Source organism: Drosophila simulans, chromosome 2L (genome assembly GCF_016746395.2).
Source record: "Drosophila simulans strain w501 chromosome 2L, Prin_Dsim_3.1, whole genome shotgun sequence".
Lineage (NCBI taxonomy): Eukaryota > Metazoa > Arthropoda > Insecta > Diptera > Drosophilidae > Drosophila > Drosophila simulans.
The window spans coordinates 5,982,146-5,996,765 of NC_052520.2; the positions used below are offsets into that span (position 1 = coordinate 5,982,146).

At 46.6% G+C, this 14,620-nt stretch overlaps 3 protein-coding genes across 4 annotated transcripts; 1 reads left to right on the forward strand and 2 right to left on the reverse strand.

Annotated features, from left to right (window-relative positions):
• Positions 1–40: 40 nt before the first annotated feature.
• LOC6731150 (breast cancer anti-estrogen resistance protein 3 homolog) lies at positions 41–5,056 on the reverse strand. Of its 2 annotated transcripts, XM_002078272.4 has the most exons (9): positions 4,879–5,056; positions 4,682–4,807; positions 4,479–4,631; positions 4,239–4,410; positions 2,995–3,352; positions 1,927–2,922; positions 1,425–1,859; positions 762–1,168; positions 41–703 (listed from the first exon to the last, which is right to left on the reverse strand). In XM_002078272.4, the coding sequence occupies exons 1-9, from the start codon at positions 4,934–4,936 to the stop codon at positions 574–576; spliced, it is 2,835 nt and encodes a 944-aa protein (XP_002078308.2). In that variant the 5' UTR covers positions 4,937–5,056; the 3' UTR covers positions 41–573. The 2 variants fall into 2 exon arrangements, with proteins under 2 accessions (XP_002078308.2, XP_016023706.1); XM_016178908.3 differs by lacking the exons at positions 4,239–4,410; positions 4,479–4,631; positions 4,682–4,807; positions 4,879–5,056 and adding an exon at positions 3,646–3,964.
• Positions 5,057–5,684: 628 nt separating this feature from the next.
• LOC6731151 (homeobox protein H2.0) lies at positions 5,685–12,078 on the reverse strand. Its single transcript, XM_002078273.4, has 3 exons — positions 11,251–12,078; positions 6,279–6,769; positions 5,685–6,150 (listed from the first exon to the last, which is right to left on the reverse strand). Exons 1-3 carry the CDS (start codon positions 11,768–11,770, stop codon positions 5,908–5,910), a joined length of 1,254 nt encoding a protein of 417 aa, XP_002078309.1. The 5' UTR covers positions 11,771–12,078; the 3' UTR covers positions 5,685–5,907.
• Positions 12,079–13,121: 1,043 nt separating this feature from the next.
• Positions 13,122–14,232, forward strand: LOC6731152. Its single transcript, XM_002078274.4, has 2 exons — positions 13,122–13,667; positions 13,720–14,232. Exons 1-2 carry the CDS (start codon positions 13,353–13,355, stop codon positions 14,173–14,175), a joined length of 771 nt encoding a protein of 256 aa, XP_002078310.1. The 5' UTR covers positions 13,122–13,352; the 3' UTR covers positions 14,176–14,232.
• Positions 14,233–14,620: the final 388 nt, after the last annotated feature.

Below are 14,620 nucleotides of genomic sequence, written 5' to 3' on the forward strand. Positions count from 1 at the left end.
GTAAACCAGAGGTCGGCAACCTCGAAAGAGATAACATTCGTTTGGGTTTAAGTAGTTTCTTTATTGTTATCATTATCTTTACATATACAAAATTGCAAAAATTATGCATTCATTGCGTTATGCCTATATCATTTTGTGAGAGAGTATGTTTGCTAATGATGTTTTTTTGATTAATGTATATTGTCTCTTCTATAGTGTAGAGTAAGTTATTGCATAGAATAAATAATGGGATTGGTAAGTGAATACAAAACTTTGGTAGTTCATCAGAGTGAGTTGGCTCTTAAAGAGTTTTTCCATAAAAATATGATAACTAGTTCGTTTTGCATACGCGTATAATACTAAATTTAACTTAACTAAGGATTAATCGGTATTTGAACTGTAACATAAAGTGCTTTTGTGTTTCTGCTGAAATGATATATGTATACTCAGGCTGAGGTAGAGACAGCACGAAATTTAAAGTTGCGGAGGGTCTGGAGACATTGTGGATAGTAGATAGGAGGTCCTGGCATAGGTTCGCTTTAGGTTAGTTCATTTGATATCGGCCAGAAACTTGAGTCCATATTATTTCACAGCTTACTGCTCGGCCATCAAGCAGAACTTGTCGGCCATCAGGGTGAGCACCTTTTCCAGCTTGTTGTGCCGATCTTCGGCCTTGGCCGTTGCTCCGGAACTGCCCCATAGGAACTTGACATGGAACTCGGTTCTGCAAGGATACGAGAAACTTGAGGGAGACGCGAGAAAAGTGTATTCTATCATATTACCGAAAAGCATCAGCTAGAAGCTCGTCGAGCCGAGGGCTGGCATCCTCCAGGATAATCTTGGCATTCTTTCGATACAATTCCAAGTTCTTAAGGAAGCCACGCGATGCATCCAGATGCTGGAAGTTAATGGTCATGCCAAAGTCATCCGCTTTCGACTCCCAAGGAGCAATACAGGTGTGGTACAGAGCAGGGCGATCTTCGATGTTCGAGTGGTTTATGATGTCCATGACGGGTCGATCGATCAGTAGTGCATAGAGCAGAACATGGGGAACGGTTGTGTTTGGAGCCTGTGGATTGGAGGCCTCGTTCATGATGCTCAACGTGGGTCGCAACTTGGCCTCGAAGGTGAAGGCGCTGTCCGTGTACTGTTGCCTCAGGATGTGCCAGGCCTGGTCAAGCTTTTGGATCTGGAAGAGGTGGTGGGATAATAGAAAATTGGTTACGATGGATCGCTTTAGCCAAGTTGATTAATGGTGTGCAAACAAGTTGCTAATTACTAAACACCAATTAAAACACTACAGTTCAACTGTCAAAATAAAAAGATCATCTAAATCATCACTCGTTTGCTAAGCAATAAACTGTGATGATGACCTAATGTATACCTGTCAGCAACAAACTAACAATTATCTTATTTTTTGTACACTGCACTAAGCTAATATTCACCTGTTGCATGCATAGACCCAACATGATGGCGGAGAATCCAAACAGATTGCCTAGTGCCGTCTTAGTTTCCACTGCGATCTGAATCCATTTACTGAGAAGCTGAGCCCGGTCCAGATCCGTTTGACAGGTGAGTATGGTCACAGCAACCATCAGCTTGATGCACTGCGTCCGCTCTATAATGTCCTCCCTAAAGACCTTTCCATGGGGCAGTGTTAGCAGCTCAAGACCCGAACAGCTCAGATAGTAGTCCTCCTCGTTCGACGGCTCCTCCAAAAACAGGGCAATGTCGATGCGAGTGATGTGCTCCGCCAGCAGCTTCGGGCCCGTCTCCAGAAGCATCATCTTGAAGGTGTTGAGGGCATCGCCGTCCAGGGGCTTGTTCTCCACAGATGGCAGTAGCAAAGTAACAAAGTTCTCAAAGTCAAACTTGCTTGCCTGTTAATACCATATATAAATATTCATTTAGATGAAGATTTAAAGGCTAGACTTCAAGGCAACTTACCGTTTTAACTTCTTCTATGGCCATGGTGAATAGTTCTTCTTCAGCGGCCAGGACATCGAACTCCGTGAAGCTCTTCAGCGTTCCGTTCGAGACCGAGGTGGTCATGAAACGGGGATTCTTGATTATCACACCACGCTGTACGCTCGCCTCACACGCATCCCCTAGAGCCGAATCACCGGACCCGTTCCCCGAGTCGGATCCACTGGCCTGGTATGCCAGCACCGCTGCCATGGGTTCCTTGCGCGGCTTGGGCGGCGGACTGGGTGGCCGTGAGTCCGACGGCGAGTCCAGGCTGCAGTTCCTCGCCAGGCTCGAGATTCGGGCCACCGCTTGCTGGCGCAGAGCCTGTGCCGCAGAAGTGTTGGGTCTCGGCAGCGAGTGGGTGGTGAACTTGCTCTCCAGGTGCTGCTCACTGGTCGGGTTGCACCTGGCGATCGTCTGGAAGCGCATTATTCCGTTGCCGTTGCCGTTCTCGAGCTCCTGCATTTGCAGCTGCTGCTCCTGAAGCTTGTTGATGTTGCTGACCAACATGGCCTGGGCTGGGGTGAGGCTCTGGGAGCGCTGTTGCTTCTTGCAGGGCAGCCGCGGCGGTGGAGGAACCTCTCTACGTGCCCTCGGCGGCGAGCAGTGCGGACTGGCCGGTGAGCCAGCCATCGGGGAGAGCTGTTGCTGCTGCTGCTGCTGCGGTTCGAAGCGGAAGGTAGGGGTCATTCCTGCTCCCACTGCGCCATTGCTGCCCATCGGCGAGTTTAGAGGACTCAGACCTCGCAGACCGGCCAGCATCTGCGTGTGCAGCTGGTTGCCCACGATCTTGTGGCCGTAGAAGGAGAGCGGATAGGTGCGGTTGCAGGGAAACTGAATGAGCGCTCCCGAGGCCGACGAGATGGGTTTGCCTGATCCCACGTAGAAGGTAATTAGGTCGGGCACCGTATCAAAGGCATCCTCCTCGAACTGGTACTGCACCCGTTCGTAAACCGTCTCCGGTTGAAGCACCAACTGCAATGCATAAGCACATTAGATCCTAGTTGGTAAACTGGTACTCCAATATCGAAAACTTTGCGTACCCACCTTGTTAAGTACGAAGTGCAGCACGGCCGCTTTGCTCCGGCAGCTGAGCACATAGTTGTCCGGCTGGGAGGCGCAGTCGCGGACCAGGAAGTCGCCCTCGCGCTGCACGATCTCCTCGGCCCGCTGGCGTGGCAGTGCGCCGTGGTACCAGGCGTGGGAACGCAGCTCCCTGGCGTCCAGACTCAGCTCCCACTCGAGCGCCTTCTTCAGGGCGATGGCCTCCTGTTGCTCACTGGGACTGGGCTGGGCGGTGGCCAGCGGAGTGGTGGCGTTGCTGCTCCCATAGCCCTCCATCCTGCTGTCTTCGATGGCCCAATGGGGACTGTTGCACTTGGAGCGCGGCCTCAGTTCCTCGTAGCTGTCAGCGGAGAGACGAATGAGTGAGTTAATTTCCCTTATTTTGGGTAATTTGATGGTAACAAAGGCCATTACTCCCACAGGCGGCTTTGGGGAAATTTGCTCCCACAGGATTTGGTCCTTGGTATATGGACAACTCACTATATGTGTGAAGTTCAAGTGCAAAAAAAGTAGAAATCAAATTGCAGACCTAATGTTTTGCCATAATGAATTCAATGAAACTTCAAAAAACATTTATACCAACCAAAAAGATTTAGTTTTTTAGGAATTGGATTTGCCTCTGTTATCACTCACCTGCTACGCCCATTTTGCAGTAGAAAATTTAGGACAGGACACACCCAAACCCAATTGTTTAGTAGTACAAAAGAACTCGAAGCACCAGCTGCCTATATAATCCGATTTCTAAAGAAAACTCTCCATTTGGGAATAGATAGACTTCTCTAGCACAGAACTAGTCTCGAAAAAAAGGAGTGCAGTTTAAGGTCCTTCGTATTGTAGTAGTCTGAACTCCCTGCCGCTCGAATCTGCTCTGAAAAGTTCACGGCAAAGGACTCGAGTGCGGTGCACTTTTGGGGGTTGGACACCGATTTCTGTGCACCACGCTACTCCGCGCAGTTTGTTTTGGGTTTTGTTGGAAAACTCTAAGGACGCTCGAAGTCACTTTTTGGGAAATTCGCGGAGCATGCGCAGAATCTATGTTATGGTTGTCCATTGAGGGTAAAAAGAAGTCTTGTGGATGTTGTGGAGGATGTTGAATATTTTAGTTAAAAAATAAAATACTACAAAATGCCGGATGTGGTATACCCTTGAAACTATTATTAGCATAATATAATAGCATGAAGTTTAAAGAAGATTTTGGAGGGTTGATTTATAAAATGCACACTTACATGGTGGAAGTCTCATCAAAGGTTAGTTGCTTCAGGACCTTGCCACTCTTGGTGGTAATCACGCCGGGTCCGCTATCGCCGCTTCCCGCCATATCTTGGGGATTCTCACCCAGATACACCAATGGACAGGAGTTCTTGCGTCGTGGCACTGCTCGCGGCGCACTGCTCATTGCTAGACAAGATACGAGTAGATAACTCAGTGGAGGAACTACGCTTTACGTACCTCTTCCACTGGCTTACCTTCCAGATTCATGGATTGCCTTCGCTTGGCACGAACACCCATCAAACTGTTGACCATCCGCTGGCGATGGGCACCGCGCACGCCACATTGCTTCAGCTCCTTGTCCGTGATGTCCACCACGTCGTCCACGGTGCTGAACTCCTGTAGGTTTCCTGGTTAACATAACATACAGTCTCAATTGGGAACTGCTGATTATGCAAACCTTCGTACTGCTGCAGCTCCAGAAGGTCCAGCCACTCGCTTATGCTCATCCTGGAGTTGTGCACCATTACGGCCAAATCTTCGCGACGACGCACTGTGTTCGAGTACCGAAAGTTCCACAAAATGCCTATGAAGCGATTACGAAAGGGGCCATTATGATCAGAATCATAGACATAAGCAGCTGTTTACGGCACTCACTGCTCCTCCGATTCGGCACTTGGGGGTTCTCCAGCGGTCGGGCATGGGTGTTGCCCATGGTGCCTAGGTGATCTTTGTAAATCCAATGCACAGATCTGAAAGATCTTTAAATTCTGGAGCAGTACCAAACACCTAAGCTGAAACTCAACCGCGCACTTCGCTTTGGGGAAAACAACTGAACGTGAGCAAATGTTGCCCAAACAGACTTCTTCAACTGAGCGGAAATTGCATATGTCATTCACCGAAGATTGAATACCCTAAAGGAATACGCATATAATTATTACTCGTATTTTTCCTAATATGAGAATGTAATGTGTAATTTTTTAAATTCAGCTATAATTTGTTGTTATTTTTGTTATTTTTCTATAATTTCAGCTGAGTCTTAAAGTAATTGAAAAAATGAACGAACTCACCCAAAGAGACCGACAATGACAATAAAGCCCAAGTGAGTAAGATTTCAATGTCGTGCACCAACAATTTACCCTCACTGTTTTTCTAATTAGTGCTCTATATCCGCCGTGCCCCCTCCTCTCACTCCCCTGTCCCAATCCTCCAACCGATCCGATCGTCTTGGATAACCCCAGTGGCACCCCCGCGCTTGACCAACTGACTCCAGTCGTATTTGCTCTGGCCATTCAGTCGTATCGTCTTTTATCGTTCACTTGATTAGAGAAGGTCTCCCCGTTGTCGCCGAGTTTCATATTCTGCTGATCGCAGCGGTATTTGCTTAATTAAAATTTCTGTTCTTGCCGCGTAGCATTGCGTGTATTGATATAACTTCATTCTTTGGAAGAGTGAATATTAAATTAATAATAAACAAAACAGTGAATTCACATGTTCATTTTACTAGAGAATTTATTTTAAATAGTTTACACATAAACGTTTAGATTATCTTACAGATTGAAATAATTTAAGTTCACTTTGTGCAGTAACTGTCTACTTTACATTACATTACAACTAGCAATGAAGGAATAAATACATCTACATGGCATTTTACACGTGTAAACGGAGCTATCTACATAGGCGGCTCTACTCCACCACATTGATTTCAATATTATCATCTTCGTCGGCCTGCTCGCTCAAATCCACGCTGGAGCAGCTATCGGAACTGTAGTCGAGTGCCTCCTGGGGCGTACCATCAACGGATGGCGTGGATGCCTTGAAGACACCTCCGGATTCGGGTACTGCACTCGGCTGCTTCTCCTGACCGCTCTTCAGATTCTCGCGCGTGTGCCGCCACTTCATGCGACGGTTTTGGAACCACACCTTGACCTTATCAGGGTATAAAAATTAGAATATATTGGTTGCAATAGAGCCATGCAAAGAGTCGAATAGCCAAATGGTTAAATCCTCTTCCTTAAATCCTTCCTCTTAAATCCTTCTTAAATCTTTTAACTAACCTGAGCGTCGGTGAGATTCAGTCGTGCCGCCAGCTTGCGGCGATCTGGCTTGGTGATGTACTTCTGCTGCTGGAACTGAATCTCCAGGCCCTTGCGCTGCAGATTCGAGAAGACGGCGCGAGACCAGGATCGCTTTCGCTTTCCATTGCTTCCGGCTGAGGCGTTACCCTGGCTATTGCCATGTCCATGTGCACCGTTCTGGGATGTGGCAGCGGCGGCGGCGGCGGGCGAGGTGGGCGCTATGTCCAGGAGCTGTTGCGGCGTCTTGCCCAGAAATCGCTGCTGCTGTTGCGTCAGCTGGAGGCTCGTGAGGCTGTGGAGCGGCGCCAGTAGCGCCGAGGCTGTCGTCGAGTTGTGTGGCGGGGGCTTGTGCTGCTGATGGAGGTGTTTGGGATGGTGCTGATGATGATGTTGCTGCTGGTGCTGTTGCTTCTGATGTTGATGGAAGCGGAGGAGCGCATTGGTGGCCAGCGTGGGATAAGTGGGTGCGGCTGTTCGGGAATGGAATGTTAAAGTCAATTGGGAGATTCATACTTCCTTCATTAGCAATAACTCTTATTTTGTTGCCCTAACGAATCCGGTGCGTTTTTTACGCACCAATTTGGATATTTATTTTTATAGGGAAACTACCATTAGTTATGGACAACATCCTCCCTTGGTAGTTGCACATTGCATCCGCAGGAAATAATACATTTATCGCCGGCCAAAGAAATAATACTCATTTCGCCAGAGAAAATATGAAATTCAACTTTTTGTGTTTTCTGAGTAAATTATTTTGATCAATAAAATGCCTGTTGAGAATTTTTAAATGGGTTTGTTTATAATAAAATTTTCACTTAATTGGAAATTATCATTGAAGCGTTTTGTGGCTAGGGGGGGCAACGAAATTTGTTTACTTCCAGCGCGAATCTAAACAACAACAATTACCTCCAGAGAGCAAAAATTATTTGGGGTAATCGAACACGACATGGGGCACACGAGGTTGAGGTCGAACCAGGGTGCTTTACTTCCCTTAAATGTTTTTTAAATATCCAAAAATTTATATACGTAGTAGAATCGAATGACGTTGATTGCTCTGTTGTAATCCCAATCATTCTTGGCATTTACTATCCTTTGTCTAACTACTGAGATTCAATCAAGATTGCATTCACAAACTCAAAGGACTCCGCTGAAAAGTATGCTACAAAAAAGTTCTGTTGAATCCTCAGTTCACAATAATGACACTAATGTTGATAAGAAATGGAATCCTGATATTGTTTTAATTCCTATCCTTGACTTTTTCATAGAATTTTATTTGATTTGAAACTGCAACCCATTCCTCTTTGTTTGTATCCAATGCTAAATTATCATAGGTATTTTTTATTGCCTTTTTAACGTTGTGCTAGGTGGAATTCGATTTGTTTGTGTGCTCGCGGCATGCGCCTAATTGTTTTCGAGATCGAGCGTTTTATTTACTTAAGCAACACACTACTCGATCGATCGTGTGTATTTACACTGCAGCGGAAATGCGCTTCTGCACTTGTAGATACAATTGTATCTCGATCCGTGCGCCTGTGTATCTGCATCGGGAACGCCAATGGAATCTCAGCACATCTGCAGGGGCTAATAACGCCTTAATTGGCCGTTTTGGCATTTGGTTTGTGTCAACCATCGGGGGTTTGTTATAATGAGTTTTCACCGACTTTCAACACCTTGGACGTGAGGCGGGGCATTGGGGTTCACTCACAGCGCGAGATCATTAATTGCCGGCTATCCCGTTCAGATACATTTACAAAATACCGCCAGCGGCCCCGTAAATATCTTAATGAGTTGTGATAATTTTTCGGATGCCATCTTAAATCACTCAAGGGCCTGAATTGCAGATGCATCTCGAGCAGGATGTGTTTGCGAATCGTACATTTCGCAGCCATATTTAAGTTGCATCGATTTATTAGCCCGCTGCATACCACATTTACGACTTCGCGAATATTGTGGCTCATTTCGGGGTAAACTGCGAATGATCTTTTTGGGTAAGCAGAGCACTCCCACTGGGCCATGTGCTCTGGAAATTTGGACTACCAGCTCGACAATATACATATGTATCTACATCCGGACATTCGATTCTCTGACTTTAACTAACTAACTATGCACTAAGATATATTATCTGCATTATGTACTTTCTAAATATTTAAGTGAAATCAAAAGTATAGCTAATATTAATAATCCAAGTATCTATCAATTGTCTATTCCGTGAAATATCTTTAGCTACTTGGGATTGTCCTCAAATTTCACTCAATTCATTATAGTTATAGATATGTTAATCCTATAGTTGTGGTATCTATATATATATCAGTCCCGTTAATTCGAGTTGAGTGCGTGGTAATTATTATTGCTACAGGCGGGCCTCCCCTGCTGTTGGGAACTTGAGAAAGAGTCTTCAAAGTTCCAAAAGAAATCGTCTGAGGGCCATCATTAATCAGTGATCTTCGAACGCTTTGAAAGTGCATCTAACAGTTGGATTAACATATAAATTGCTAATTAATTAGACACACGGCGCCGGATTATTGTTCAGACAGCATTTCCATATCAGACAATGGTCTGTAGCATCAATCGATCGATGGATCGATGGATGGATCGATCGATCGGCAGCCAGAAGAGCAACAACAACAGATCAACAAACTACTCATCGCCAGGCGGGACAGGCAAACAGCAACAAATAGTCGACGGAGGAGCCGCAGAGATCTGGCTGGTCCATGATTTTATGATGTGCGATGCGATGCAATCAATCCATCACGGAATAATTCCGCAGGGGCCGGCAGGTTGGACACGGCGGGCAGTCACAGGGTAGCCTCCTCCTGGAAAGGCCACCACAGTGGGTGGTTGTGTAAATACTTGGCCTTTGCCTCGGCCCCCAAAGAACAGCGCATAGTTTCACCCGTGCCCGTGCCCGTACCCATACCCGGTACAGTCATCCATCGGTCAGCAGTTCCCTGTCGTTGGCCTAAACGGCAGCCGAGCCTCATTGGAGTCGGTTGAGCCGCAGTAGTTGGACCCGTGGCGCCCAATCTATCAGAGATCCGCGTCTCTGGCCGGGCCAAAGATGCCTCCACCTGTCGAACTCGTGCCCCTTCCATTTCCCGAACTCCTCGGCCGGCGGAACAATTCATTAGAGCGGGCAATTAGATGGATAGCTATCTGTATCTGCCCATGAATGACGGGCCAATTGCCCAAGCAAATAAACAAACTGTTCGCCACAAACGTTTTCCACGATCCGTGTGAGCTTGAAGTTTATTTTTAAAGACTGACTCGTAATTTGTTCATAAATTGTTCTTAATTTTCCACTTTGGTCTTTGGCATCTCATCGATTTGCGGTGCCCAAAGGATTGATGAAGCCTTTCAGACTTTCAGGTGCTGTCTGTTCTTCTTTTTTTTACGGATCTCTTGTTGATTGAGCTATGTCGAATTTATTCGCCTTACTAATTGCTCCTCCCATTTTTTGGCTGAGCAAATGTGTTTGAAAACCACTTAGCACTGATGATAATTTTCATTAATGTTCAATCACTGTGTGAAGTGTAATTTATTTAAGTTTGGCGCTAATTTTGCTACATAATTTAATCGTGTGCTGGAATTTGGCGGAATTTAAAGGGCTATTACTATCGAATTTACGTTGGATGAATCAACCAAACTCTTTTTAGAATATGTTTTAGTCGGCCGTTAAATAATTGTATCTTGCTGCTTGTATCTAGTACTAAAATTTAGTAAGCTTTAAGTTAAGCTCGCTAATACATCATTTCAATATAGCAGGTCTCTTATTTTGAAATAAATTAATATCTCAAACATTTGCCAATCAATTAACCCATTGAGGAATCCCAAACATAAATGTATCTCATTTATACGAAAAATATCTTTAAGATCGTTTAAGGCCCTCGCATTGTTAGCACCCACTTGATAAGAATTGTGTACAATATTGAATGGGAAAAGGCTGTGCTGACGATATGTATAAAACTCAAGCAGCTTGTTAAACAATGAACAATTTCTATTCGAAAAGCGAAACATTTACCGATTATGTTGCCCTCACTATTTCCATTTCCATTTCGATTTTCACATAAACAAGATCAAAGTGCGCTCGCAGCCTGCAGGCTTTATAAAAAGTCTTCGTCCCCAGATATACAAAAACAGCAGGAAGTACGGCGAATGCCCAAAACAATCCGGACTATTTTGTTGTCGATTTCAAAAATCGAATTGTTTTCGTCAAGAGCCAAAGGCGCGGAACAGTTGGCCGCAGGAATATTGCACAATATGGCTGCAGATCAACTAATAATTCAAATAAAAACGAGATATTTATTGGGGCTGCGCCTTAGGTTCTCACTCTTTGTGTTTCCAGGAATGTTCATTTCCCTGCAAATCCCAACATGGCTAATAATTATAGTCTATAATTGAAAATCAGAGCGAAATAGCTGCGGAATTTTGATGGGCAAATGGCGAAGCCACCTCATCAACTCGTTTGATCGTTCCCTGAGATCCTGCATATTTCCGTGGAAAGAATGCAGATTGATTGACAAATCGCAATATCTGATTAGCTTTGATCAGTTTTATTGGCGCTGCAAGTACGGAGAGATTGAAATAGTGCAGATGATCGTATCTGGAAGGTATAGTCATGGCTATAAAATATTATTTTGATAACTAGTACGTTGCTGGAACTAGAAGAAGTTCAATGCGAATGAATGTTCGTTTCGAATGATGTTCCAATGTTAAAAAGTATCTTAAAAATACCTATACTCCATGTAATACGGTAATACTCCATGTAAACCAAAATATTTAATATTAATTTAAGACATTTTTTCCAGAGATTAAATGTTTTCCTTCTATCAACTCGGTTTACTCATAATATTCCAAATGCAGTGAACTTAATGGTAATTTTGAACGATTTACTTTTTTGTAAAACCTGCTCGGATTCAAAGGATATTCCCTTTTGAGTAGAGTGCATCCTTACCGTGTTCTGCTGCCCGAATTGGCGTCGGTCTAAGCACTGATTTGTAATCCATGTAGGGGCCAGGGAACAGCTTATCCAGACCCACGAAGGGGTACGTATGCGATGAAGTGGGTGTGAAAGTGGGCGGCAGCGTGGCATGTCCAAACCTACGGGATTCGGCATTCGCCTGGCTGAAGCAGTGCGGGAAGGAGCAGCAGGCGAGGATGCTGCCATCGCAGCAGGACTTGTTCGATGGCGAGGAAGAGCTCTTTCGGTGGGATTCCTCGGGCTCCGAGCCCAGCAGCCGATCCACACTGAAGCTCAGCTTGACTTTGGTGGTGCTCGTGGCGCTGGTTGGCGACGTACTGACTATGGTGGTAGGGGCACAGGATTCTTTGGTGGGCAGCTCCACTGGATCGACGTCCACTGGATCTGGACACTTTGCCAGCGCTGGATTCACTTCACACTCGCCGTACATGTGAGTGCTGAGGTTCTCGGGCATACTCTGTTCCATGCTGGCGGCACTCTCGTGTAGTAACATTGCTCGGATATGTGGGTTATATGGTTCCTATCTACGAATCTCGACTCAGACCACTCAAAACTAATAAACTGATTTCACACGTTTACGATCGATCGGGACACTATCATGTCCAAAACACCGTCGCTGTGCACCAATAAAACGATCGCGAATTTTGGCTTAGGGCTCGTGCACCTCCGATTAAACCGCCTTGCAAGACATCCCACTCAGAACTGATCGGAACCGGCCAGGGAGCACGCTCAACCAGCCATCGATTGCCGATCGGCCAGCCAACGCGGAACAGTCTGTTGGCGGTGGGGTTAATCTCGCTGAGATTGTGTGTTCCTGCTGCTAACAGTGGGGCAAGGAGTGCGAGATGCCCAGGATATACTTATATACTAAAGGTATGGTTTTAGAACGCTATCAAGAAAGATTAGATTTTTGGGCTTGGGTTGGTGGTATCATTGATTTCTAACCCGCTAAAGATCTATATACCTCTAGTAGGTGCCCTTAAATTATCTCAATCCACTTACCATAGAGCTGATCCCACTGTAGCCACACACAGATGGGATACCTTGTGCCATGCCGATCGCTTGTTTACACACAAGCATGCCGCTGTGTCATTAGCTCAGTCGGAGATCGTTTCCTCGAGCGCAGCCGAGATTTGTTTACCGATTTCTCCATATGTTCCCGTACTCCCACACACAGACACACACACACCCCATCCGAATTCCGGTTTCCCTGCGCAGAGGCCATGTCGAGTGGCTCGTGGTTCGTGATTTCTGGCCAATGCGAGCGATCCGCAGTGGTGGGCGGAGCCACTGGTGGCGCTGATGCGGCATCTCGCTTTCGCGCCCAAGGAATGTGCGTCCCATTGGCCTGGGATTGAGCGATCTGCGCGAACTCCACCTGCTCCACGCTGTCTGGGCTCGATGAAGTGGGTAACCGGGACTGGTGGCCATAAATCAGGAACCGCATTCCGCAAGCGGAAACCCGCAAAACGGAACACGAACGGATCGGCGGGGTGGAAAACTTAAGTGGAAATGTGTAAATTGCGGAGCAAAACTGGCGTTATTAATAGGAAAATTGTCGTGACTACCCTTCAGATAGCATACTTTCCGGCACAAAACTCCCATCCAAGCGGGCGGATTTGGTGCCAAAAACACCCTAGCACCACAAGTCCACAAAGTGACCCAGAAAATGTGGGATATGCAAATGCAATGGCAGCGGAAAATCCACCGCCAGTCGGTGACACTTTTATCCTCTTCAAAGTGAAGGAGGAATATTAATGGTATAATCTTTTTTACAGTGAAAAAGATTCAGATACATTCCAGGATATGCCCTACGTTCAAAGATACTGATTGGAAAGAGCATGGCTTAAATTCCATTAACCCATTTAAAGTGCAAATTGAGCCTAGTGATTGTAGCCAACAACTTTTCCTGGAAAATTATAGGGCATACAACAAATGAAAGCGAAACGCAATCAAACTATGTAAACAGACACGAACGCCACTTATTCTTGAGGAATCGCTGGAAACCGCAACCAAATCGTTGCGGGGCAACTCAATTCACTTTGGCCCAGGAACAGTGCGCTGCCACCGCTCGAATGGAGTCGTTCTCAGCGTCCAGGTGCTCCACCATACCGTCACCACTGCCGCACAGTGCCAGTGGCATGGACAGTCCGGATATCTGTGAGCCGCCGCAGGATGAGCAGGAGTTCTGCTTCCGCTATCCCAGCTACATGTTTCCGGACGTGGAGTACGACAAGGAAGACGTGCCGCTGCCCTTCAAGGCCTCGCCGGACTCGCTCTTCAATCTCTGCGCCGCCGTCGTGGATTCCCAAGCCCGCACTGAGGTCTTCAAGTGGAGCATCAACGATGTGACCGACTGGCTGCGCAACTTTGGTTATCCCGAGTACGAGGTGGGCTAAGATTCTTACTCACTATGCTGGGTAACCTATAGCTTCGTTACAGCAAACTTTTCGGGAGAACTACATTGATGGGCACAAGCTGCTGAATCTGGACGCAGTTGCTCTGGTTGCACTCAACGTTCGCAACTTCGAGCACATCCGCCACCTGGGTCGCGGCATACGAGCGCTCTACAGGAAGGAGCTGCAAACGGCGACGGAGACCAAGCAGCAGAGTGAGGTCTACAAGACATTCCGGGCCCGCACTGGCCGGAGGTACGAGGGATTGCGAGAGACGGAGCTACTGGGCCGCATGCACATGATTCGCTCCGTTTTCCGCGACGTCAACGACTGGGATCTGATGGAGCTGCACATGTCCAGGACGCCGGTGAGGCGGTATCGCGAGATCGTCGCCGGCTCCAGGCGCTACAACCTCTATGGCCCATCGACTGCGCGCCGGGAACCCATCATTACGGACGATGTGGATGCCACACCATGGTACAACTTCGAGGATTGCTACTGATTCACTTTCAACTTGAAAGTGTGATTACCTTATGGAGCAATAAAGTAACTTCTTTGGAGGGCAATTACCTAATTTTAATTGTTTAATCACTTTCTCTGCGCCATCGACGATAAGCACAAATTGGTGGCTCCCCAAGTGAAATCCCGCACCTTCGACTGCCCCACCCTCCTCTTTGGATCACCGATGCTGCCCAATCAGTCGACACGGCGCATTGATCACTTATCGCTCTGAATTGTTGCTGTTGTTTTTTGGAGGAGTAGTGGGGGACTGGGAACTGGGGACTGTAGGATCACTACGTTCCCGTCGAGAGCCGTCCGCATTCGCGTCCGCTCACGTGTTCAAATTTATTGATTGTTCTGCTCACAAGACACGGCGATCCAGCTTTTCCTCCTCAATCCAGCCAACTGAGCTCCGCTCCGAGTTTTGAGATCTGGGCACGGCGTCC